The sequence below is a fragment of the Adelges cooleyi genome, unplaced genomic scaffold (assembly GCF_023614345.1).
Source record: "Adelges cooleyi isolate 19-005CV unplaced genomic scaffold, UGA_ACOO_1.1 ACOO_flye_CR_arks_rails_tigmint_CR_PRNA_666, whole genome shotgun sequence".
NCBI lineage: Eukaryota > Metazoa > Arthropoda > Insecta > Hemiptera > Adelgidae > Adelges > Adelges cooleyi.
Window position 1 is genome coordinate 251,944 of NW_026096367.1, and position 24,963 is coordinate 276,906.

At 36.7% G+C, this 24,963-nt stretch overlaps 1 protein-coding gene across 2 annotated transcripts; it reads left to right on the forward strand.

The window, feature by feature from the left end:
• The first annotated feature begins 635 nt into the window (after positions 1-635).
• LOC126845072 (uncharacterized) lies at positions 636-20,170 on the forward strand. Of its 2 annotated transcripts, XR_007686683.1 has the most exons (6): positions 636-1,932; positions 10,773-11,239; positions 13,761-13,981; positions 15,637-15,824; positions 15,966-16,383; positions 17,774-17,895. XR_007686683.1 is itself a non-coding variant. In XM_050583635.1 (5 exons), the coding sequence occupies exons 1-5, from the start codon at positions 1,373-1,375 to the stop codon at positions 18,036-18,038; spliced, it is 1,701 nt and encodes a 566-aa protein (XP_050439592.1). In that variant the 5' UTR covers positions 636-1,372; the 3' UTR covers positions 18,039-20,170. The 2 variants fall into 2 exon arrangements, 1 of the variants encoding a protein (XP_050439592.1); XM_050583635.1 differs by lacking the exon at positions 15,966-16,383 and having other exon boundaries at positions 17,774-20,170.
• Positions 20,171-24,963: the final 4,793 nt, after the last annotated feature.

Genomic DNA, 24,963 nt, shown 5'->3' on the forward strand with positions numbered 1-24,963 from the left:
TTATATATTTATTATATGTGTATAGATTTTAGAGATATAACGTAAATACACACACACACAAATATATATTATTATACGGCGTACATCGCGCACGCGCCCTCTTGTTGTAAAGCGGTACACGTATAACGTGTATATATATATATTCAATACAGAACAACGGGCAGGGCGCGGTGCAATGTTTTTCCAGTAGAACATCCGCCGATGCGAATGACCGCGGCGCGCGCGGGATACGCCGCTCATGGAGAGTGCGCGCGGATAAAAATAACCGGGCGGCGGCGGCGGCGGCCAAACGGAGCGGGGTTGGAGGGACCGAGCGAGCAGAGCGGCGGCTGCGGCGGCCGTATGGGGTGTAGCCGGGCGGACTGGTACACGGCGCACGCACCCCGTTTATTACGGCGGCGGCGGCGGCGGCGGCGGAATCGATGACGGAGGATCCCGGTCCGCGCGCAGCTTCCCGGGAGCCGAACCCGGGCCGACGTGCACAGGCATCGCGGGTCCCGGCCGCCCGATAACTCGCCCTCCCCTATGCCGCCGCCGCCGCCGCCGCCAGTCACTACCACCCCCTGGATGCGGTGGCGGCGGCGGCGGTCCAGCGGCGGATACACCGCACATAACGCGCGGCCAGTAGTGTTTGTAGCCGCGTCGTCCCCGGGTTCGCATTGCGCGCGCTATTGTGTAATAGTAGAAATATATATTATAATATCATTGTCATTACACACGACGACCGCCCGAGAAAGCGGGAGCAACCGCCCTAATACATTAATATTACATCCGCTGCCGTCGCGGCGGTTAACCGACAGTTGTTGCAGTCGTACGCGCGCACACACGGTCTCGTATTATCATTATCGCGTGTAACGTACAAACGTATTATTACGTGCGTGCGTGCCGTACCGTACGGTCAGTGTTTTGTTTTTTTTTTTTTCGGGTTTGTAATAATAACGGTTTTTGGTTTTTGTCGATTTCGGCGATAACGCAATAACATAATAATAATTGATTTCGGACGCGCGCGGTAAAATAAAAAAAAAATAACCGCCCATAATAATATCTTTATTATTATTGTTATTATTATGCCGCCGCCGCCACAGCCGTCGTCGAAATTCGCGGGACAACGTGTCGTGCAGCATCGTCGCGGATTATTATCGTCCGGTTGCGGTCGCACGTTTTTCTGTTGAAAATACAACGCCACAACAACAATATTTAATCTGTTTTGCTCAAAAAGCGCTCAAGTCTACACAAACACTACTTACGTTTTTGTTTTCATTCGCACTGTTGTTAAAGTTACTTCCTTTCACTGCCTACACCGTTTCGCTTTGTATACCTACTAGCGTATAATATCGCGGGTAATCGTTTTGTTTTGTTTTGTTGAACCCAAATGGATTCGAACGCGATGATGATTGATGACGACGACGGCAGCCGACCGCCGTCGTCTATGATGATGTCTACGCCGCCGCCGCCCCCGTCGTTCCACGGCGAGGCACCGCTAGCGCAACCCGACGACGATTTGCGTACGCCCGGCGGAATAGACGACACCACCACGGGCACAGGCTCTACCGTGTCTCCCGTGTCGCCGGTGCACAAGACGAACGCCACCAAGGCGGCCACCATGGACGACGGCGGCGCCGCCGAATACGTCCGGGACATCGGCCGGGACAGCGTCATCATACCGCTGGTGGACAGGGACGACGGCACGCCGCCGCCGCCGCGCCATCAGCAGCCGCAACAGCATCAGCAGCCGCAGCAGCAGCCGCCGCAGCCGGCCGACGACCGCAACGTGCCGGTGGTCAGCATGTCCGGCGGAGCGACGGCGGCCGCCGCGGCGGCACCGGAGTCGGCCAAAGGCGGCGGACAGGCGGAACAGCCTGCGGCGGACGGCAAGAAGGAAAAGGACAAGAAGAAGGACAAAGCCAAGAAAGACGAGCCCAAGAAAGACAAGTGAGTTTTGGATTATTTCGCAGACAATGTCAATGTTCTTTTTTTTTTCACAAAACCCAAATTTTAACGTTTAAAATCGCGTTTTTGTTCACCGACAAAGATGACGAAAATTAAATTCTAAGCATAAAATATTATATCGATGGAAATACAATAACGGTGTGTTGATCACACAATTTCGGTTGGCAATCAAAAGTAACCTTTTAAGACCCGAAAATAATATATAGGCGATTTTTTCGCCCTAAAACTCAATAATTAAACGTTAGGACACTGTTGTATGGAAAACAACACCCCAGCAAAACTCATGGGTATATCTAGCGTTTATAAACAATAACGACCAGGTGCGGGTACAAAGGGGGGGGGAGAGAGCTGAAAAACGTCCCTCAAGTTACACTATATGACTATGTATGTATTGCTGGTGTGTGTATTGTCTAGCCTCCAGAATAATTATTAACGATGACAATAAAAAACAATGTGTTAAACTGAAAACATAATATTTTTTCAATTTTTTCGTGATCCGACCAAAACGTTGTAAAATATTTGTCTTATTATTATCACGGTATTACTGCTGCTACTACTAATACCGTTTTCGATTGAATGGAGACATCATCGTTGGAATAAAAGTGGCGCCATTTGCCCGAGGTGGGAGGAGGGAAGAGCACGGTGTTCTACAAAGTCGTTTATATAGCGTACTGGTCGAACCGTCCAAAAAAAACAAAGGGTAAAAAATATAATATTACACCACCACCCTTCTTTTTGAGGAATGTATATATGTTTTTGGGAAACCGTCGACGGGGCGCCGTTTTGGGACGTTGCACACCCTCCGCGCCGGGGGGGGGGGGCGCTAGTTTTTGGCTGATTTTTTTACGCTTTTGCTTCGCGTTTGCATTGACTATTGTGCTCTATTATTATTATTCGACAGTACCCGGGCCAATAGTGGTGGGTTCGCGGGTTGTGCAACTGCGACTGTATAGGAACAAAAAAACAAAAAAAAAAAAAAACCTAACCGTATATGTGAAATCGCCGTGCCGTGAGAGAGAGGTGGAACGGAGAGGCGGATGTTTGTTACACTTATTAGCTAAACAGCAACTGCGATGCGATGCGGTTGATCTGCTGCTGGCAGTAGTCGACTGGTAGACCCGACCACCACCACCGGCTAGTGTCTCTGTGTGTCTGTCCGTGCTAGTGTCTCGTGTCTCGTTTCTGATTGATAATTTAAATACACAATAACAATAGCCGGTATACGAGGTATAGGCGCTGTGTGTGTGTTTGTTTTTTTTCCGTGTCTTTGGCAGTAAAAAAAAAAAAAACGCCATTAATCGCGTACGGATCCTCCTCTCGAGACAGTGTCACCGACAGTGACGACCGTATGCCATGTTAAGTCCACCACAATAAGAGAACAAGTCTTCGTTCCAAAAAGTAACCCTACCCCCGCAAAGGACATCTCTCTCTCTCTCTCTCTCTGTTTTCGCCGTTCATATTGTTATTATTATTGTTGTTATTGTCATGGCCAAATCCAAGTCGAGCAGTTCCGGAACGGGTCATTACAAGTGAGTGCATTATATATTGGCGTTTTAATTCGGGGGAACAGCCCCCCCCCATATAGTTTTGGCGTTTTCCACCGAGCTGTGGTACTTGCGTGTACACATTTATAAATCTGTATATGTATATATTTATTTACCGGTACACACCAGAGGTGATAGGAGAGTACAGTAGGGTACATAATATCATATAATACTCGTGGGAAACTCTGTGTATAGTGTCGATCCGGAGGTAACCGGGTGCCTTGTGTGTGTGTGTGTGTGTGTGCACACTAATTGATGTCAATTGCATTATATTTATTGTATACATATATGTATAGGGTATACGTAGGTCGACGTGTCCCATCATAATATATATTTTTATTAATATTTATATACATATATATAGTGCACACGGTATCATGAGACTTCCGACTGCAGCAGCAGTAGCAGTATATTGCGTCGAGGTCGTTTCAATAATATACTTAACGATAACAAAACGGTGTTAATTAATATGATAAAATATACACCATAAGTACCACCTTTGAAATTTGTTAAATTGGCCGGGAGCGTTAAGTTTTTATTGAAAAATTGCTCGAAGACCTCTTAAAAAAAAAAAAAAAAATAGTATACACATAATATACAATATGTATATACAAACTCACTTTTAAATATTTATCTCTTAAGGTGCTTGTCATTCTTGTGTGTGATCACTTTTGAGTTGTTAGAATAGTACAATCTCATAAATTGATTAAAGGCGATTGTTCCCAATGGTTTAATACTTAACACAAAGTTTTCACAATAGGTGCACCAGATACTTGCTACCATTTGCATGCTTTTTACATTTGTCCTATTTTGTTTGTTTGTTTTTTTTCCACAATATTAACCCCACTGGCCCAGATTCTATTCAATGTAAGCCAACAATAAAAATTCTAAAGGTTTTTTTTTATTCGAACGCACTAAGGGTATACACACTTTTACCAGTCGAATTAATGAATGTGCAATCCAAAAAAAATGATATATTATTCTAATATTTTACTCAGGCGTTGCCGTTGAATAATCGAAAATACGGGCCATCTTTGTAGGTAAAAATCAAATATTATAAGGGTGACATAATGTATAATACTAGCCGACCACGTTTGAAAGGTAGAAACGCTTTTAAAAAAGGGGTTAAAAAACAAAACAATCTGTTTTTTTCAACGAGATAAGTGCAAATTAAAAACCGATAGAGATTTTAATGTTAATAAATTACCTATTTTTTGTTATTATTATTATTATGGCGGCGGCGGTATCGGTGTCGATGAACTATTGTTATAATTATTTGGTATTCAAAGGGCGTTTAACTGTCGTCGAATTCGCATATTATACAGCGGTTGTGTGTATGCGAAAAACAACCGTCGATTCGTGTACTTGGTAAAAAAAGGAGGCCTTTAACCTTTTTAACGCTTTTTACCTGTAGGCGCGCGTCTATACAAACACTTTTCGGGGCTGAGCACATCATAATCAATCAAAGTGTGTTACACCTATATAGTGTATACTTTTACTCGGTTATACACAAACGGCACTTAGGTTATTATGTTCGCAAACAACAACAACACCTCCTCGTGCCTAATAAATAATAATATTTTATTATGACGACGGCGACGACGACGATGAATAAAAAACGAGACGCTTTTTATTGATACAATAGCGCAGTGTAATAATAATTACTATCATTCGTTAAACAACGACCCAACCCGAATATTTTCCAAGGTATAGGCATTTTTTTTTTTTTTTTTGACACACCACGTCCACCACGTATAGGACTATACTGTACTATAGTGGCCGTACAATATATTATATTATATTATAATATAAAATATAAAATATATAATATACCTATATATAGGTAAATTCGACAGAGATATATGTAGGCAAATCGAAGGAGTTCGTTAACCCGTCGACGACGGTGTCGGTCGCGCGCGCTCAGGCGACAGGAAATCCTCGAGGGGGGAAAAAAAACGGCGGTTTTTGTTTTGTATATTTGATTTTGTCCTTTTTTTTTTCATTATTATTACTATTACCTATTATCTATTATTTTTTAAATACTCTTCACGATTTCTCTCCACCGCGACAGCCACACAGTCGCGGTCTCGATAATCGAGCATGCATAACCAAAAAGTGAGGGAAATACACAAAAAAAAAAAAAAAACCTCCTACAACAACAACAACGCACAATCCGTAAGAAGAAGAAGAAGAAGAAGAAGAAGCTACCGGCGGTCATGGTGTCGACCGATTCGAGAGGGGTGGGGTGGGGGAGGGGAGGGCAGAGGAAGAGGGGAGGATGCGAAACGATAGGATGTTATATTGTATGTTATTATTCAAGTGAAGTGTGTATAAAAAAACCACCCAAAAAAAAAAAAAAAAATACAATAAGGAAATCTTCGTGAAAGTCTTTTTGTGTCAGCGCGTAGTGTTCGGGTATATATATATATATATATAGATATTGTTTTTTTCTTGTATATTATATCCAGAGGAAACTGATAAAACCGAAGGACGTTATAACCTGTATATATATATATATATTTAAATAATAATTGTAATTAAAAAAAAAGCCTCCGCGTCGGGACATTGGCGGAAATGGGGTGGGGGAGACGGTGCTTGTGATACTAAAAACCTTAAAAATTTCAAAGTAGCGCTGATTTTAGGTTTTTAGAATCCTAAGACCACCACCCCCAAATTCCCACCAACGTATTGGAGTGTGAATTATTTCAGTGATAAAATCAAACTTGCCAGAAACGCGAACATTAGATAAGAGCATTGTGCACCCGTGTCTAAAGGCAACAATGTGCTTGATATTGGGATGGGGGATACGATTAGGGTGGATCGCCTATAATATTATTATAAATCTATTGCCATAGCTGTTACCCTTGTATGGGGCGATTAACAGGCGAAATGAAAATAATTTTCAATACTAGTCGATGATTAGTTTAAACCGAATCGAAATGCACTAGCTTATACCTTTATATCTCCCTGTGTAATTTTTCTGTAGGTATATACGTTTTAATCGATTTAATTAATTTGATAAATGATAAATTATGCTTCGTGTACACCAATTATGCCCACATTTGTGCGCTATATTTCAAAATATATATATAAATTGTTGGTCAAATAAAGTGCAGTCTCTCAGGTAAGAAGATTTTTATAGATTTCTATAGCTAAAATATTTTACACACACACACAAGACATGAATTATTCGCACAAAGACAATGTGGTATTTTGCCGCTTATAATACATACGGACTGGGGCGGATTGTGTAAAGAGGGCGGAAACTGTTGTTAACGCGCGCGCGCGTGCCACGCTGTACCTACCGCGCTGTACCAGCCGCACAGACTCGGCGGCCGCGCCTCTTGTTGCCCTCAATACAGGCTGATGTAAGACATCTGATTTACTGGCAAAACTTTCCCCTACACTATAGGGGTAGCTAGTCACACGGCTTACTGCTGTATTATTCAATACTTTGGGGAAAAAAATGTGTTTACCACAATCCCTTACGCGCAAAACGAGTACCTATGGACTTGTTTTTTTTTTTTTTAGCAATCTGTTCGCATGCTCTGACTTTCCCATTTCATTACATACCTATTTTCTCCTTATAACTGTCTTACATCCGGTTGAGCAACCCTGATCGCCACCTTACCTGTCTTATCCATATCTAACCTGAACCATTCATATAAAAAATTGTTTGAGATTTATACCAAAAGTGGTGAGGAGATGGGTTAAATAATTACAGTGCTTAAGGATTCCCACTTTATTCAGTCTTTGCCAAAATTGCAACAATACAAATTTTGTTGGATATCGCGTTTTATTGGGATTTAGCGAGAAAATAACAAAGCGTTAAAAAATGTCAAAAATACTATGTCTATATAATAATACCTACTGTTTTAGAATAAAGCAAAAATCGAGGAATTATTTCATCTAACAGTTCTTAATTCTCAATTTTCAAAACTTGCACTTTTAGTAGGTGTTTTTTCCCTATGTGTCAAGTCCCAGCAATATAATATTGTGTGGATAAATTCAGTAAATTACTTTGAGCTAACCGAGAACAATATTAGATATTAGCTGGACTCGCTCAATTTATTTAATTTCCAATTGACATGCATAAATATGTTCAACATGTTGTTATTTTTTTCTTCTAATAACAAATTACAACTTTTTGCTAAACGGTTTTTAGTGTTTTTTGTTTTAACCGGTTTATCATAATAATATAAGCAATTATAATATTGTTTATGATTTTTTTTCACATTTTAATAATTAATATAACCGAATCAGAACGAATCAGTTAGTACAATATGTTGATACCCAGCTGTTGATCAATATTGGGGACCTAATGTTCGTTTACTTACCAACCTAGGCAAGTGCCGGCAGTACAATACTGTGTGGGATAAATTCGGATACGGTCATTAGGGTATTATATATTTTAACTTGGTTTATTTTTGTACCTGAGGTACCTGTATTGGAAGTAATTTTAATTAACAAGGAAAACCATACCCACTCACTTCAACTTATGTGTTCATGGTAATTTTTCTCATCTGTCCTCTCTTCTCCACACCTCTTCCATCTCTCTTCTATTTTTTCCTTCCCTCTGATGTTCCCTTTCTCCTCTTCTTACCTGCCTTGTTCACTCCTCACTTCTATCTTCTATGTTCCTACCAGCTCTTATTTTCTGCACCACTCGTCGCTTGATGTCACAAAGTTAGCTCTAACCTAAACCAAACCTAGCCTTACCCGTCTCATCCAAAACAAACCCGAACCTAATGTAATCCGTTTGTGTTTCATATACCAAAAGTAGTGATGAGATGGGATTTTTCAGGATATTTACAGCGTTTTTCAATCATGCACGCCCCCAATTTTTTTGAAGCGCCAAAGCGTTAGAAACGCCAATCATAACTGTGTTCTGACTGACACAAACGGCAAATAAATGTCAAGTCCCAGCAATGTAATATTGTGTGGATAAATTCGGTAAATTACTACTTTTGAGCCAAACCGACTAACGGCCAACGGCGGAAAAGCCGCGTACCATAACGTCGCGTTATTAGCCAACTATTGTGTTGTTACAGCGGCGTTTACCGGCGCGTTTAGCCCGCGTTCTCCGTGTGTGACCAAGCGTGAACAGCATCTCATTCGGCCCGGTTGTCGCGCGTTTCACGGCGGTTACCGCGCGGTGGTCGCCTTCCGTCCGCCCCCGTGCGTTCCCCGCACACTCGAGATCAATCCGCCGGCAACAGCCTAAGAGTGCTTTTGACACACTCAAGTCCCCTTTGGCCCGTTCAGGCGGAACTGGCAATATCGTCACGTATTAAACACCCTCGGTTGATACTCAAACAAAACCGATAATTAGGTATTTCAACGATAAACCCATTGGAGTGTTGTCGTTTCGCGAAGGTGGACGAGTATTTCACTGGAACTCGGTTATTTCATCCGAATATAATCGGCGCACTTTGCAGAACGGCACTTGAAAGTGACAATATCAATGAAACAAAAAAAACAAAAAAAAAAAAAGGGGGGAAATAAATAATATCTAATTATCTTTTTTGATGATTAAAACATCAAGTAATAAACGGTAATTGAAATCAATTCAAAATGTTGATAACTTGTTGTGAATAGGAAAAAAAAAAGCTAACAGTGAGATGATAGATATTTGAACAATACAAGATAATAACACATACAGGTAGATTTGAATTTGAATAAAATAATAAAAGATATGTTTGAAATAATTCTCCAAAAATTAAAAATCAACAAAGTCTACATAACGACATCGACGTGGTAAACGTTGTTTTAAAATGTTATTCAAACGAAATGAGAAATTTCTATTCGTTTAACAAACATGTTTGCTAAATAACTAAATAGTACAATTTAAGTATTAAAAAAAATGAGTTAAACTAACAACGTATTTTTGCTATATAATTTGAAAATAATTTTAATAAGCGTTTAATAAAAAAAAGATTATCTCGGCAAATCATTGACTTTCCAGCTGTGACATTAATTTAAGGGCTGATCAATACATGGGTATCATTGTATAATTTGTTTAAGATATTCAACATTTTTTTAACCTATGTTTAAAGCATACATATCCGGTCTTTAATAATGAAAATAATTTAACCGAGTATAGCTTTATTATTATTGACCCGGGCATTACAAAAATACAAATGTTTCAAATTTTATCTTTTATGTACATTCCTTGTTTTATCACTCCTAGTCCACTATTATAGTAGTTAAAAGTAAAGAAATAAGTGTCTTTAAAAAAAAAAAAAAACAATAATACGTTAAGATAAATAATAAAAACATATTTTATCATAATATATATAGTACTAACCGCTCAACAATGAAGATTTATTATTTTTCTTTTGTGTGGTCTTACAATATTTTCGGCGCTTTAATTTGCCCATACTGCACATTAGTTCATCTTTTAGCTTCGGTGCGGAGTTGAGAAGGTATTGTTTTTACAATGATGTGTTTTTATTTTTGTGTCTGGACCCACGATATTTCGTAAGCCGCTAAACCGATTTCTTCATGTAGCAACATTATATATGAGAAATCATACCTGGAAGGTTCTTTAGTAGGCCAAAATTTAAAAAAGACACCCCTTCCCCATCAAAATCGAGAAAAACACCCAAAAAATGTACAAATTTTTCAACTTAAAATTACGATGCTCTATAACTTTTTTAAAAATAGTCGAAAAAGTTCCAAACTTATATGGATTGTTCTTCAAACATAGTACTGTCGATAAACATTAACAAACCTAAAAACTATCCTAAGCCCTTTCCCCTAGAAGGGATAGAATTTTTTTCTTTATTTCACTTTTTCAAGCAAAGTTTTAGAGATTTAGATCTGAAAATTACACCGAAGGTAGATATCTAAAATGGAACTATAACATGTACAATTTTCTCAAAAATCTGTAGTCAAAAATTTTTTTTTATTAAAGAAAAACACCAAAAATAGTGTAAATTTACACTTCGGCCGTAGTCGGTTGTTTCTAGGTTGCTATGTGTGAATGATTTTCATTATATTGTTAACTACGATGTATGGGGGGTAACTATGACAGTATCTTTTTATAGACCAACCCTTATCACGTATCCACCCCGCACAAGACTAAATGTTAAATTTTAAGTACATCACTGCTGGTCCCGCGATATCTTCTAAACCGCTATAACTGGTAAACCTGTAGACCCGTGACATCTCCGTCCCCACTATGCCCCACCCCCCCCCCACTGTACTGGCTTTTTTCCCCTATATTTTACTCTATATTTACCCAATGATATATGGTTTACTCTATGGCGTATACAGGTCTAAGTACTCGACGGCCGGGGCTGATGGAACAACCGGAGAGGACGGCAACTCGGCCGCTGCGCAGAGGTACTCCTCCGGGGCCACCGGATGTCCGGCCACCACGGAATACGTGCTGCTCACCGTGCTCTGCGCCGTGCTGTTGATCGCTTGCACGGCCGGCACCGTTTACTGGACAGTGGCGTTCCGCGGCGGATACGACACCACGCCGGCCGCGGCCGCCGGCGGTTCGTCGTGGTTCCCGTGGCCACCGCCGAGCTTCAAGGAGATCCTACACGTGGGCGTGTTCACCTATCAGCTGCAAAACGGGTCTCAACAGCCTGCCGATCAGTCCTTTTTCACCACGACCACCACGGCCCAGCCGCCCGTCTCTCAGAACGCGTCCCAGAAGATCAGCCTGGCCGAAAGACGTTTCAACTTGCACCCCACCATGATGACGGCCGGATTCGTCACCATCACCGGATTCTGTGAGTACCTATAGATATATAGATATCCATGGTAACCATGGTAGGTGTGGTAACCATATGTTTTTTGTCTTTGTGATACATAGAAAACGTGGTAACGTTAACGATTAAGATAACGGACAATGTAATGGTAATGCTAATGATAATGTTAAAGACAAAGACAAAAACAAAGATAAAGATACATTTTGAGATTGTTTTATTCGGGATGTTCGAATTTGCCGCCATTGTTGTCCAAACATGCTTGAACTCTTCTCTCAAACGTACCACGGTTATCACACATACCACGGTTACCATACATACCACGGTTACCATGGGCATCACAATAAAATAACAAAACTAAAAATAGCTAAAGAGACATTTTTTCTACTAACCCTCGTTAGTGCATCATGAATCCGTCTTATAGTACCTGTATGGGAAGACATTTTAATTAACAAGAAAAACCATACCCACTCACTTCAATTATGTGTTCATGGTAATGCTCTAACCTAAGTCTAATCTAAACCAAACCTAGTCTTACCTATCTTATCCAAAACAAACTTGAACCTAATCTAATCTGTTTGTGTTTCATATACCAAAAGTAGTGATGAGATGGGATTTTTCAATATTTACAGTGCTTAATCGTGCAACCCTATTTTTTTCAAGGAAATTACGCCCCTGGCACATCCTCAATTTATTTTCCAAAATTTCAACTGTATTGAATGACCTAAAACACCAAAGCGTTAGAAACGCCAATCATAGTTCTGACTGACACAAACGGCAAATGTCAAGTCCCAGCAATATAATATTGTGTGGGTTAATTCAGTAAATAACTTTGAGCTAATTGAGAACAATTATTATTTGAAATCGCTCAATTTGCATAACGCTGTCAAATGATGGTATACTATTATTTAGATTTGACATACAATATTTTCAACATGTTATTATTCATTTTTTATGCTATGTTTTTTTTCCCAATAACAAATCACAACTTCTTAAACCTGACAGTCAATTGTGATACACGCTGTATACTATAATAACAATTACCAACGTAAGAGTTTTGACAATAAAAAACACTGTTCCGACTTAAACAGAGTGCATAATTTAACAATAAAAAAAAAAAAACAATACAACGTTTGGTGTAGGTGAGCCACAAAAATCTCTACCGCGCATATATAGCAATACACTAACAAAGAGTATTAATTACTAGGTACACCGGCTAGCATTAATGTAACAAAATCCGTTAAGCACTGATTATCTACGGGGTGTCCCATTTCAACACCTAGATTTTTCGAATTCAGTTTATTGTACTAACGTTACCTATTTTTATTTCGGTTAATAACATTTGCATTAAAATAATACTTTGGTAGGACTAGCCACTTTTATTAAGTGTCGATTTTTATTTATTATACTTGTTTAACTTGTTATAATATCTGTAATTTGATTACAGAGTACAATTTAATGTGCCCTATGTACCTAATATGGTTTTTGATGAGTTTGAGTTATTGCAAACAATTACAAATAACTTGTACCTTCTTTTTTGTGTTATAAATAGATTGAAATGTACAATTTGTGTATTTTCATAGACATCCAAAACGACTACACTGAATAATTAAAACTGTACGCACCTGCGTTTAGTGTGTATAGTTATATTTTAAAATTTATGTATACATTTTTATATTTGAAAACTTCTCCAGAGTAGCACCCAGCAGTAGGTATTAACTAAATATACAATGCAACGGGTAAGTCCTCGAAGGACACACACACAAAGTGTATATGGGTTTTTATTGATGTATCGCTTTACAAGTATTAAGACATAACGACGTCGTTGTTCGTGCGACATAATCGCTTGTAATAAATAATAGATTTGTTTTTTTCTCTACTCTAGAATTACCGACTATTTTACAACTGCAAAGTATACACACTATACACCCACGCACCCTTGTGAACGTCCCTCGTGGTGGGAAAGGGCGATGACGTCGCGTGGTATACCTCACTCAAAGGGGTGATATTATTAAACCGCGTACCTGTCATGATGTACTACCTCGTTAAATGCGACAATCCATAATAGTTGGTGTATATTATTATGACGGATGACTCACACGTGATAAACAAATAAACGCCTCCCCGCCGTGCACCTCTCCTAGAGGGCAGTTTTTTTTCTTTTTTTTTTTTAAGGGAGGTCGGTGGCTTTAATGTGACTCGTTGACGAAAAAATTCTTCCATCTTTATCACGGTAAACGTGTCCTGTGTCTTCGGATGATTCTCTGTCGCTTATTTTAATTATCTGATAACATTTACCTTTACAGGAATGATCGATTCCCCCTTGTCACGCTATCCCCTGCCCCCCCCCCCCTTTGTGTAACCACGGAACCGGCTGGCTGGGGAAGCCATAAGACATCATATTGGTGTCGAAAAAAAAAAACCCCCTTCCTTACGTATTGTATATAGTCGACCTAACAACCAGCCCTATTCACAGGGCTGGTAAAACGTGTAATCCAAAACGTTTTGTTGATTTATTGAATTTGATTTGTATTTTCTATTCCAGCTATTCTCGTTTACCGATTGGCGTCTAAGTGCACTGGACCCGGATGCAAAACGTCTTATCTCAAGCTGACACACTCTTTGCTGCACAGTCTGGTCGGCATACCGTGCGTGTGCATAGGCGCCCTCGCGGCCGCCCAATACCACACTTCTACCCGTCTGCCACATTTGTACACGGTGCACAGCTGGATGGGCACTTTCACTTACTCTCTGTTCTTAGTGCAGGTAAGAAGACAAGAGAAATCGGTGGCAAAAGCTCAAAAGATCTTTGAAAAAAAAAATGCCATACATTTTATCATGTTGTCCGACTGGATACAAGAAATTTGATGTCGTTGTTTTCGCGTTACACTTTTACAGTCACGCGATAAGAGACAAGTGATAAGAGATAAGAGACAAGAGATAAGTGATAAGAGATAACATTTCCATAATTCAATGTTTTAGCGTGGAGCGGAGAAAATAACTAAGTTTTTTTTTAATCAGATCTTATCCCTTTGGTTAAAAGAATTGAAGGAAAACAGTTAATGGCAATCCCAGGTTTTTTTAACTGCAGTTCAGTAATACAATATTTAAAGAATACCTCGAATGAATTTGCCACTATTTAGACTGTTTTTCTAAAAGTTGTTTTCCAATATTTTTTACAAAACATAAAAATCCGGTATCTAATAACGAAATTACTCATACCCCTCATAGCTTTGTTGTTGTTGACCCAGGAATTAAACATGTTTACAAATGTCATAAAAAGGAATTGCTGTCGGAAAATTATCAACAAAAAGTTGAATAATCGAGCGGGTTTATTCCATAACTCTCATTTTCACATTGCCACTGACAGTGTATGTTTAATATTTCTTCTTCCACTTGGCTTGAACAAATGGTGGGGTCTGCCAGTCAAATACACTATCCATCAAAATGTCTTTATTCACTCCACCCACCTCTGTTGCCCACCTTATTTTTCTCTGGTCTACATTTACCCTTTATCTGTTTTCTCATTTTTCCTGATGTTGGCTTAACCCCAAAACTTCCTCTTGAAATGGCATTCTTTATTTTGTCTAATCTATTCACTCCACATATCCATCAAACATTTCCGTTTCAGCAACAAATTGTTGTGTAGCCAGACAATCGTATCCACACTAATACTAGAAATATATTTTAAGCACATTGTTGTCATTAGGTACAACCATGGTTTTATCTATATGTTTTGTGTTTCTGCCATTACAGATTCGCAACGAAGCATTTATTTGAAATTGTCATTTTATCACTTTCAGTTTTATTAAACCGTATAGACCCGTGATCTTAATTGAGCCCCTACTTGTTCTCTTTAGTAATGGACGAGAGACTTGAAGAGTGTAGAGAAGTGCTTGAAGGGAATAGACTGAGAATGAGTAGAAGTAAAACGGAGACAATCGTGTTGGATTTTTGAGAAAGTTCAAGTGCAAGACAGATAATGCAGATGGGTGAGGTTGATAGGTTCAAGTACTTAGCATCGGTAGTTAAAAAAAAAATGGTAGATATGAAAATAAAAGTGAGAAACAGGATAACTTGTTGATGGATGAAGTAGAGGGGACAGAGAATGAGTGTAGCGGAGATGAGAATGCCAGGATGGACGAGTGGAGTGACTAGGGAGGATAGAATAAGAAATGAATACATGAGAGGACGTGTCTAGGAGATGCATCAATTGAACGGGGAAAATGAGAGGGAATAGGTCGAGATGTGTGGACTCTATGGAGATGTGTGGACTAGGATGGTCGACACCATATTATGTAGTTGGCCGTGTAAGGCCAAGACAGTGTAGAAGACGTACAGACTTGTGACCACCCAGGTGTTGTACCTGCCTTTGTCGTTGGTGTTGGCTAAAAGAATACTTGCGTTGTACTGTTTTTTAGCTGATCTTGGGCTTGTTCACATTCGTCGTGTTGTTGTGCTGCCGGGCCGCCACTGCCCGTTGCCGTTTGCGGTGCTTCGCACCCGTCCACGCCACCCTGGGCCTTTGCACGTTCACCCTGGCCATAGGCACTTGTTTGACCGGATTGCAGCAACGCGCCGACACCGTGGTCTACACGTCCAACAACGGGTACGTGTTACGACGGCCGCAACAGCGGTTCATTATCATCATATATTTATTATTTATTTTTACCGTCGTTAATTAATTATTTTACTCGAAACAAAACAATTTGAACTTTACCCGACCACGTGAATAATATATATATTATAGCGAACGGCAGAGATCCGCGGCGGAACAGACCGTTATCAACGCGTTAGCCGTGATACTGGTCTTGACGCTCATGTCGGTCATGTATGCCCTTGTAATGTTGAAATCGTCGGCCAGTAAGCACAGCAGAAGACAATTCAACGGCCACACGTTTCAACTGGTCTCCTCGTCCAACGGAGTGTAGTAGTCGGTCCTTGTCGCCTACCATTTTTTTTATCCTACTACCATCACATAATACTATTGTATACACACACACACCTACTCGACCATAATATATACAGATCTCTTTTGCTTTCCCAGCATTTATATATTTTTCCTTATACGATATCATCATTACCAGTGTTATTATATTTGTTTCCGTTCCTAAACAACAATTCACATGCTAAACCCCTTCGTTTCCGATCGACTATTATTATATTACGTGAGCGTTACAAATAATATTATCTACAGCTATATGTCTAATATTATGCGGTGGTTGATTGGTGTTGGCAATTAACAATCATTATTATTATTGCATATACGGTTGCAGTTGGAGGATTTGGAACTAACAAAAAAAAAAAAACATAAAACTAACCGGGAGGTTTTTTTTTTTTTTTGGTGTACAGTTGGTAAAATTGCTTGCAGTTTGTAAAATAATTTTATTCATCTTAGATTTGTACAATTCGTCATAATCCATTGTATTCAATGTTGAAAAAATATTAGTTCGTCATGTCGACTACTCCTTAATGTGTACTGACTAAATGACTGTTAAATATTTATTGATCTCTGGCGGTAAATCATAAGAAGTAACCGTTTTAATAATACCCAAAAGCTCTGACTAATTAAGGATTTATCAAAATAAAATAGATAATATGATAATATGAATATGATTACAGCCGAAAAATATGAATTACAAATTCTTGTTGTAGTCGAGATGTGACAAACTAGTATAAAATATATTGTACGTTACCATCCTCCACTTCATTGTTTACTAAAGCAAATAATAATAATTTAAACAAGTAACAACCCGTTTTGTTTATAGTTAATTTTTTTTCAACCCTTAACTCGACAAAAAACATGATAATTATTAAAAATATTATTAAGTTGGTGAAGGGAAATAACGATTAAAATCTAGGTTTGAAAATTATTGAGAGTCAGGTAATGTATGGAAACTTAATACGACAACTGTTTCTACAATGAAAATATTTGGTCTTTTATCAAAGGGAGAGAGGGTTATTATTATTAGTATTTTTAAATGAATGCAGAACCACTTAAATTAAAAACATTTACTAACAATCGTCGTTTTGAGGTTCTCACGGGGCTGAAAATCGTAGAGGGGTGCTTAAGCATCCTTTTGAGTGTAAAAAAGAAATATACTAATCTTATGCTAACCTCCCCCTGCTCCTCTAATACGGTTTAGGCTGCTGTGTACATATTCACGCCTAAACACATTATGCATAAGTCAAGGTGTATGTTTTGTAAATACATTGGTCGTTCATTGTAAAAGTGGTGTAACTCTGTAAATGAGTCGCATCTCGTCATATCTTTAAACACTGAACGAATACTTACCTGGAAATTAATTAAAAATAAGCTTGTTATTTCAAAATTCACTAACGATGAGATGATTAACTTTTACAATGAACGTCACATACCGTCGGTCGATATGCAACACCGCATTTCTCGTTTCGCTCAACTTTGCAGTGTGGCCAACTTAATTTGGCAAAAAAAAAAAAAAATGAGATATGAGGTGTTGCATTTTCAGCGACGGTATACGTATATATTATATCAATCGCGTTAGAATGTGCTTGAACTTAATCGTTGTCGGTTTTCAGAAACCTCAACTTGGCCGGCATTGTCAACGAGAAACTGCACACGGCCGCCGCGGAACCCCTGGTGATCAACTGCCTTGCCACCCTGTTCGTGCTTACCCTGGTCGTGGTATCCTACACGGTCCGCCGCGACTCGCTGAAGAGATACCGCATCGGCGCCGGAGGACCGCCGTTGATATCTTCGGCCACCGTAAGTCCCATGCGCGGCCCCACCGGTGCCTCGATCAAGTCGTCGGGCTCCACCAGAAAGCTTCAGCCACCCGTTTAAGCGTCAAATCCGCTTTTTTTCCCACCCGAAAATATGTAATCCGCCTAAAATATATTTCCAAACGCCGCGATTCCTCTGCCATTCTTCCATTTTTTTAGTCTATAAAGTTTCCATTTTATACATAATTATTATATTATTATATATTCCGAACATACCTACAGGGTGTAATGCACGGTTCTACCGAGCTTCAAACGAGACAATCTGGATGCTCTATATGGGTACAATAAATAGTATTTATTTTTTTTATTTAATAAAAAATTATTTAAAATAGAACTCGTATATCATTAAAATATTGTTGTGCGAAACAAATAACTTCAGATTTGAATTCGGGAGAAAAAATCGTATCGAATTGATATGTAACATGATTTTTTTGGTATCTAGCCACACTTGCGTCCGCCGAGTGGCCAATGAGTGGCCAATGAGTGGCCGGCATGTGACCAAAACCAACATATGACATGTGACACATCACTTTGGGTTAGAATTTTATTCTCAATCCATTGGTGTCCTTAGAATTATTTTATACTAAATGATGTGTCGCATGTTATTTGTTTGGCCACCCTGTGGACGTATGTGTGGCCAGATACCAAAAAATCATGTTACTACATATCAATTCAACGCGATTTTTCCTCCCGATTTCAAGTCAGAAATAATTTTTTTCGCTAAACAATTTTTAGCGAATAAGATACGAGTTTCGTTTTAAATAGTTTTTAAATTAAAAAAAAAAAATGAATACCATTTATTGTACCCATAGAGCATCATGAATGTCTCATTTGAAGCTCGGTAGAACTTTACATAACACCCTCTATATTAAACTATTTTAATATATTGTGTGAGCGATACCCCCCCCCCCCCCCCGTACCGTGTACGCCTTAGAACTGACATGCATACACCCCGGATGCCGCCATTTTGATTCCGTTTTGATTTTCGACAATGGTTTCTGACTTCATAATGTTGATATCGATTTTTTTTTTGACCGGTGATAAAATAAAATAAAATAAAATAAAAAAATTGGTACGCACAAAATGAACTATTTTGTCAGATTTTTATCATGGAATAAACTATATTACACCGTTTTTTCCATGACAGAAATCAAGATGGCGGAATCCGCGCGGGATCTATATTTGTTTTCACTATGCGCATAACCTCGAATATAGTTAGCACGACTTAACCCGACTATAGGTACACTGGCAGGAGACAAGGAGTGCAAACGACCAATTAGCTCTGATAATTAAATACACACATGTGTGTGAGCATTGTTAATACCTGGTACCCGGTTAGTACCGTTGTTAGTGCCTGGTCGATCAGAGCTCTGTCTGTGTTGTAATAGAATGAACACACAATAATACTATATTGGTTTTCTAATCGTACGCGGTACCTGCCCGCCCATTATTGACTATTTTAGACAATTAACGTTATATTATTATTATTATACTTTAGCGGAATAAGGCAAAAAAAAAAAAAAAAATGTGTTCTGACAAAATGTCCAAAGTGACTTTTTTTTACTACATCGAATAATAAGACCACCTCTTTTTTTTTCCTAACATAATATATTAATATTATATTACAACGACTTCGCTCCCGTATGCTGCAAAATGATAACATATTTTATCATAACTAATAGTGTTGAATAATTATTACTGTAGTTTAGTGTATTATTGTAATTTAACAAGTCCAATCCGTTGGCGAACGTGCGTTAAAAGTACCTATCTAAATAATACGTTAATTATTAAAATAGAAAATACATGTAATCATAAATCGACCAAAAAAAAAAATTAAATTAAAATAATTACAAATTTATTACATTCTCGGTGTACCTAAACATACATTGACAAAACACCGTATTTTAAGGATAATTAGATTTATATATATACATTTTATTACATTAGGTATCTTATTATAATTATTATTATAGCGTTTTTAAATTTAATATAGTAGTAATAAAAATATATTATACGTTGTCTCCGGACAAACGAGTACAATATAATAGCAGTCTCAAGTTTCTATAATTATAATAATAAGTGTACAATTATATATATATATATAAAACAAATATTATTACCTATTTATGAGATAGCATTTATGTGTAGAGAGTAGAAATGTTTTAATTATTGTTTTCGTTATACCTATATATATAAAAAAAAAAAAAAAAATGAAATCTTTCCTTATTATTATATATTTGAATATTATATAAATAACGTTTTTTCTTACAGTAATTATTATATTAATTATTATTATTATTGTCATTACGAGACGGTTTTTTTTCTGGTGTGTTGTATTATTGTATTAATAATAGATTTTTAGCATTTTATTATAATAGTAATAATAATAATTATACAACTATTAGCGTTTAAAACAAGCACTCACCGACCGAGTACACCTTTCGCAATTTTAACTCTAATAATCGCGTACCCATTCGTCGTGTGTATTATAGATTAATGTATTATTAATAATAATTATTATTAGTCGTTTTCTTACTACAACATATATATATAATATATACTAAGTACCTAATATAATTTACAAATTTCCAAAAAAAAAAAAATTCCAATACAAATGTGTTTTTATTTCCAACAGCGATCACTGTGATTTATTAATATTCAATTTTGAGGGGTAACCCTTGGAGGAATATTTTCAGAATTTTGTTTTCCTTGACTATTTTTTAATATTTTGAAAATTGTTATCATCAATCCTTATAGGCCAAAAAGAGGGTAGGTAATCTGTAGACAGGAACCGTTTGTCTGTCATTATTTCCAAAACCGTTTTCTAGTCATTTCCTAGTTGTCAGAATGTTATCGCCAATTGGAAAATGCGGAAAAAGTCATAGCTAATGGACGGTTAAATGAAAATAAAAAATTCAAACGCTAACATATTGTTAAATTTTTCGTCTACAAATGTATGCAATTAAAAACATATGTTGCCATTAAAAAAAAACCAAAAATCCCCCTTCTTGGCTTGTGAGGATTGGTGATAAAAATTTTCAATGTATTGAAAAATGTAGTAAACTATGTACTAAAAAGTTTAGGAAAAAAAATGCTTAGAATATTCATATGAACTCAGAGAAAATGAGTGTCTTACGCATTTATTATGCCAATTTTTGTTAATATTCAATTTTGGAACGATTGCAGTGCATCTGTATTCCGCTGTCCTGGTTTATTTAAATTGATAATAATAACGATTGGATAACATAATAAATAACACATTACATTGCGCCATGGGAGCAAATTCCGAGTTGGCCAATTTAAGCGTCGACCAATTGCTTACAAGGTTAGACGGATTTGTGTCCCCTCGATTTACACAGCTCATATGGTTGTTGACGAACATCAGAATAATAGCAAAAAAATTTACCTTCGCAGCTGACCCATAAAAGTACTTACCACATTTTGGTATTTAAACTCAATTATGTTTTTTAAAAAAAAAATCACAAAGAAACAAGCATTTGCCTCGTTCAATACTGGTATTTATAATATTGATAACTTTTACACACATACAACTATTAAGTAATCTAATTAGGAACATTTTCCACTTGCTTCAACCACTCCATCATCTACTAGTCATCTGCAATTAGAATACATTTTTATTATTGTACAAATCAGGTTTTCGATAATAGCGGGAAAACAACAACTTGAATATAATTGTGTTAGGATACAATTTAATTGTGTGGGCTATATAGGCACGTGCTGTCTCGCCTAATAAGAATATGGCTCTGCTAATATTAAATACATAATATTATCTAATACTAGTCTCTGACTGATTAAATATTTTATTGTTAAAAAAAATAGCTGTATACAGAATATGTCCTCATATCGATTGCTTCCAGTTGATGAAATGCAGCTTACAGAGCTTACAACAAATGCTGTGCCTTCAAACGATAAAAGAAGGTTTTTAGTTAAAAAAAAAACTACTCATTCAGTTGCTTCTCTTTTACTATAATTATTAAAGATATGACTAAATATGTGACTTCGTTAGGGAAAAATGCACTTATATATCATAAAACCTTGGAGTTACACCACTTTTACAATGAACTGAGTACTGGCTTTTGTTTTCTTACAAATTAACATCTTATTCTCAAAAAAAAAAAATTTTAGTTACAATGTATAATATAGTAGTTGCTAATGTCATACATAACCTATTTGATATTGTGAATATTCTTAAAAAATATGTTCTACCTTGTTTGCTAGTCTGTCTTTGATATACCTGTAATATAATTTAATATTTATTTTCTTTAGTTTTCTTCTCATACTTCCATTTAATATTCAGAAGACGTTACACTTATCATTTTTTCAAGGGCTACATTAGGAAAATTAATCTATGGATTTGTAAACTTAGTTTTTTAATTATAATTTTAATTTTGCAAAAAGTTTCATTAAGAAAAATAGTACCTTTTCAGTTAAGGTAGAATGAGGGTCAAAGTCAAAAATGCAACAGAAATAAAAACACATTAAATTCAAAATTTAAATAAAAAAGGAGTGATAAAAATCCTGGATTAAACCTTTGACAAAGATTAGATAGACTTCCATGTTTTGGATTAATTTTGGTGCAGCAGAAAACATGTTAACAAACAGACAAAACGTACAAATTTATTTTTAAATGTGATTAAAATATATATTATTACATTAAATTGTTAATTGGCTATTTTTTCAACAGTAACAACGTTGCTTTGCCTGTTTATTCAAAAAAAGTAAAAAAACTGTAAAACTATTTGAATAATAATAACAAGTCAAACAGTGTTGTAAGTGATTTGGTATAAATACATTCATGTTTTATACAATTCAAAGTTTATGGTATACGTTTAATAGGTTGAAAAATTAAACAAAAAATTACACTGCTTAAGGATTCTATACCTATAGTATAGATATGTTAGTATTTATTATTTAATCAAAGCCCATTTTAGATTAATTTAACATGATATTATGATTTACAGAAATAATACATAAAAAATACAAAGTTAAATTCACTAAACACGAATTATACTATTACTTATATAATAGAAAACTAATTTATACAGGGGCCAATAAATAAAGATGGCGAAGAAAAAATTCCAAAAATCTTTAGAGAGAAACACACGTTCAATAGGAGGAGGAAAATTTTACCAATTTTTTCTTATTCCGACTACATCTCAAACATAATATTAGTATCATTTATTAATTTCATAACCACTACTAAAAATTATTTTATAGTAGTGTATTTCAGTTGTGTATTTTACTGATATAATTTTTTTTTGAAATAATTAAATCAAACTACTTTCAGGTACTTCTTCTAAGCAACGATGAAGCTAAGCAATTAAATGTATAGATATTTTTTCCTATGCTGAGAAACAATGGGACTGTAAACCCGCAAAGTCACGAGATAGAAAATATCATAAATATAGTGTTTAAAAAATTAGAATAGTAGTTATATTGATAAGTAAGTAAAACAAGGATAATTTTCGATTCAGCCCACTGTGTGTCGTTTACCAAACCGCAGAAATTTGCCATTGCTGATCCATTTATTTTGATGAGTTAACTAATAAGATTAAAGAGCAGGATAGATTCTTATCACATGTTTATAACTATTATCATAATGTTTATAACTGTTATCATAATGTTTATAACTGTTATCATAATGCTTAAAACTGTTATCATAATGTTTATAATAAGTATGTTTACAAGTTAAGTAAACAGCGCAGAACTACACAACTACAAACATAGGTATTAATTATTTTCTACACACATCAAATGGCCGACTTCAATTATTCTTATCACTTAGTTAGCAATCTAGTTTAATATATAATTGTGGTATAAAATCACTATACAGGGTGATCATTTTATCGTGAACCACTCACGATATCTCATGGGGTTTAATGAGAAATGAAATGAATTATTTTTCATAAAACGTTAACTGAATTTTTCACAATTTCTTTTGCAACTTAAACGTTGACCGGTCGATGACCAGTTTTGGATAACTAGTTTTGAAGTTTCGAGAGCTTGAAAGTGTATACATGATATATTAAGTGGTTTACAATAAAACGATCACCCTGTATACGGTCTAAACTAGGAAAATCTTAAACCGTACTAACGCGGTAATAATAAAACAAAAATATTACAATATTTCATTTAAGCGCACCGATTCCTTTTAAACACACCAGGGCCGCGTCCATTTTCGCTAATTTTTTTTTCCTTTGATAAGCCCTCGCACTGTATTTAACACCGTTCAGAGTTACCTGAAAAGAATAAAAATTGTAAGTGTTTTCGATAATTGTAGTATTGAAACGAGTAAATGAATTTTATTTTCAACGTACGGCCATACGGTATAATCGTGCAGGCTTAGAGCTAGTTAAGACCTCGCCTATAATATCATACTTTGGCTGTACCCATTTACTGTGATCGCAAATTTGCTTCAGTAAAGACACCGGATGTGAATCTCGGATCTTTTTACGGCCGTATTTCTGAGATGTGCGGTTTTTGTCTTCAACAAATAATCCTAATAAATACAAAGTTTACTCGGATTAGAAACGTTTTTTTAACACAAAAACTCGAAATCGATACTTTTATTTCTCTGCACCAATTGCATAACTCCGTCACTGTTAACGACGGGGCCAGTGTTTTCAAGTTGATTCTATAATCAAAAACAAATAGATGTATTAGATGATAAAAACAAAATGTCGACGAAATCGCTTTCAATTGAAAAAACGCTTCGATGCGATTCTGTACAAAAGGTGGAAATACAGCTGTTAATATCGATAAAAACGCATTGTACTTAAAGCGGATTGCATGGTTTTTTTGTAAGTTTTAGACCAAAAATCCAGATAAAATTTTGACTACTTGAGATGGTCCGATTTCGATTGCGTAAAGATAAAAAGCTAGTTCTGTAAAAGAACATTGGCTTTCAGTATTGAAAAAATTGCAAATTTAATATTATTTTATTACAAGAAACTGCAATTTTTAAA

Coding starts and splice junctions, on each gene's coding strand:
- LOC126845072 (XM_050583635.1), top strand. CDS start 1,373: ATGGATTCGAACGCGATGATGATTGATGACGACGACGGCAGCCGACCG. Junction 1,933..10,772: donor GACGAGCCCAAGAAAGACAA/GTGAGTTTTGGA, acceptor TGGCGTATACAG/GTCTAAGTACTCGACGGCCG. Junction 13,982..15,636: donor ACTCTCTGTTCTTAGTGCAG/GTAAGAAGACAA, acceptor ACTGTTTTTTAG/CTGATCTTGGGCTTGTTCAC.